This window comes from Hipposideros armiger, unplaced genomic scaffold (assembly GCF_001890085.2).
Source record: "Hipposideros armiger isolate ML-2016 unplaced genomic scaffold, ASM189008v1 scaffold_64, whole genome shotgun sequence".
Lineage (NCBI taxonomy): Eukaryota > Metazoa > Chordata > Mammalia > Chiroptera > Hipposideridae > Hipposideros > Hipposideros armiger.
The window spans coordinates 1,775,374-1,777,387 of NW_017731414.1; the positions used below are offsets into that span (position 1 = coordinate 1,775,374).

The window sequence follows — 2,014 nt, forward strand, 5'->3', positions numbered from 1 at the left end:
GGTGAGTGAAGAGGGCTTCAGAGAACCTCCCACCTGCCCCAGGTTGCACTTTTTGGCTCTTTGGCCCTTTCTCCTCTACTTTGTTTTTTAACATCTTCAGCCTTTGGTCCTAACCAAATAGGGGAGAGAGGGAACCGCATGGGGGAAGAGGGCCACTTCTTAAGCTCTTGCTATATAGAGTTTGGCACCTACTAATTAAGTCCTCTTTGAGAAAATCGTTCTTCTTACCAGCCCACCAAGCTGGAATGATATCCCCATTTCACAGAAGAGGATACTGAGGCTCAGAGGCACTCCTGGGTGTGTGTGTGGGGGGGTCCCCCAGCTTCCCCAGGAGCACCACCCCCAAATCACCTCCTCCTGAAAAACATCCTCAGACCCTGCCCAGCTGTGGTCCCTGGAGTGTTTACTGTGCACCCACGTCAGGCGGGACCAGGCAGGCGGGGGCGGACAAAGTCCGAGGACTATAAAGGCCCGGCTAGCAGCGTCCGGTCAGTCCCAGCTCAGAGCACAAGAAGCACAGCCATGCCCGGGCAAGGACCCACGACACCGCGCTGTTGCATGATGGTGCTGATGCTACTGACGCTCTCACGGCTGCCATCAGAAGACGCCTTATCTCTGGCCCAGGAGCACCTCCAGTCCTTCCCAAAACCCTCAGACATACACTCCAGTCCGAATGTCTCCAGATTCCAGGAGTTGCAGAAACGCTTCGAAGATTTGCTGACCAGGCTTCAAGGGAACCAAACCTGGGAAGACTCGAACCCTGACCTCATCCCTGCTGTTCACGTCCAGATACTCATCCCAAAGTGTGAGTGAAATCTCAGACACACACCCCCACCGCGTGCCCAGGCAGCTCCCCTCATCTAATCAGTGGTTCTGAGTCATAGAGCATGCCGCCGAGCCTCCGTTTCCCCATTTGTGAGCTGGGCAAGAACGTCCCCCACTCGGGGCTGATGGTGGAGCTGTTTGCGTCCGGACGAGGCAAGTCTTAGCCAACGTGAGATGTTACAACTTCTTGGGTAGCAGATGGGGAAATTGAGGCCGAGAGAAGCCAGCGACTCTCCAGAAGGCTCACAGAGTTGGGGGAGCCAAGAGATGAGGTCCGGCAAGGGGCGCGGCCCCTGACCTTGGGGTTGAGGGTGGGTGGGATCCAAGAGGAAGGATGTAGGGGCGGGCAGGAGAGGGGGGNTCAGCCTGAGGGATCTTGGGGAGAGAGCAGGGTAAGCTTATTGGAACATGAGACATCAAAGCTAGAGTTGAAGAGATAAATAGGAGTTTGCAGTAGGGGCTGTCCTTTCCAGACTTTCCTGGGCATATCTGAACCCAACTCTGGCTAAAGTTGAGACATCATTGCCCAACCACCTATAATAATAATGGTTATTCTAAAATATTGAGATTGTAGCTCTAATCAAGCCTTATCTAATCAGTGCTGTTCTATAAGGGGTAATACTGAGAAATTGAGGTTTGGAGATATTAAAAAGGAACAACAGTGTCACAATGGAGTCATTCTTACTAAGCCCTACCAAGACTTAATACCTAACCTAATTGTATTATAGTTTCAGCCTCTACCAGGAGCAAAATTTTAAACCAATCAATCGGGAGTTTCCTGGTCAGCACTAGGGAGGTCATCTGCTTGACAAGACCGCCTGTCTTCCCCTAGGGCAGCGTTCTCAACCTGTGGGTCGCAACCCCTTTGGGGGTCGAACGACCCTTTCACAGGGGTCGCCTAAGACCATCAGAAAACAAAAAGATACTTACATTACGATTCATAACAGTAGCAAAATTACAGTTATAGAGTAGCAACGAAAATAATTTTATGGTTGGGAGTCACCACAACATGAGGAACTGTATTAAGGGGTTGAGGCATTAGGAAGGTTGAGAACTGCTGCCCTAGGGGAAGGTAACCTTGCCTGAAATCATCCACTCTTTTTTTTTTTTTTTTTAATCATTTAATCTTAACTTTCTTGTCCCTCCCCATTTCTGCCTATAAAAGCCTTCTATTTTGTACAACTCCTCG

The 2,014-nt window shown here is 50.4% G+C and overlaps 1 protein-coding gene across 1 annotated transcript in view; it reads left to right on the forward strand.

Annotated features, from left to right (window-relative positions):
- The first annotated feature begins 512 nt into the window (after positions 1-512).
- GDF15 (growth differentiation factor 15) overlaps positions 513-2,014 on the forward strand; it is an 8,309-nt gene continuing 6,807 nt past the window's right edge. Inside the window, exon 1 of the mRNA XM_019641776.1 lies at positions 513-805. Coding sequence (XP_019497321.1) covers positions 523-805 — 283 coding nt within the window. The 5' untranslated portion in view covers positions 513-522. The remainder of the gene's footprint in view (positions 806-2,014) is intronic.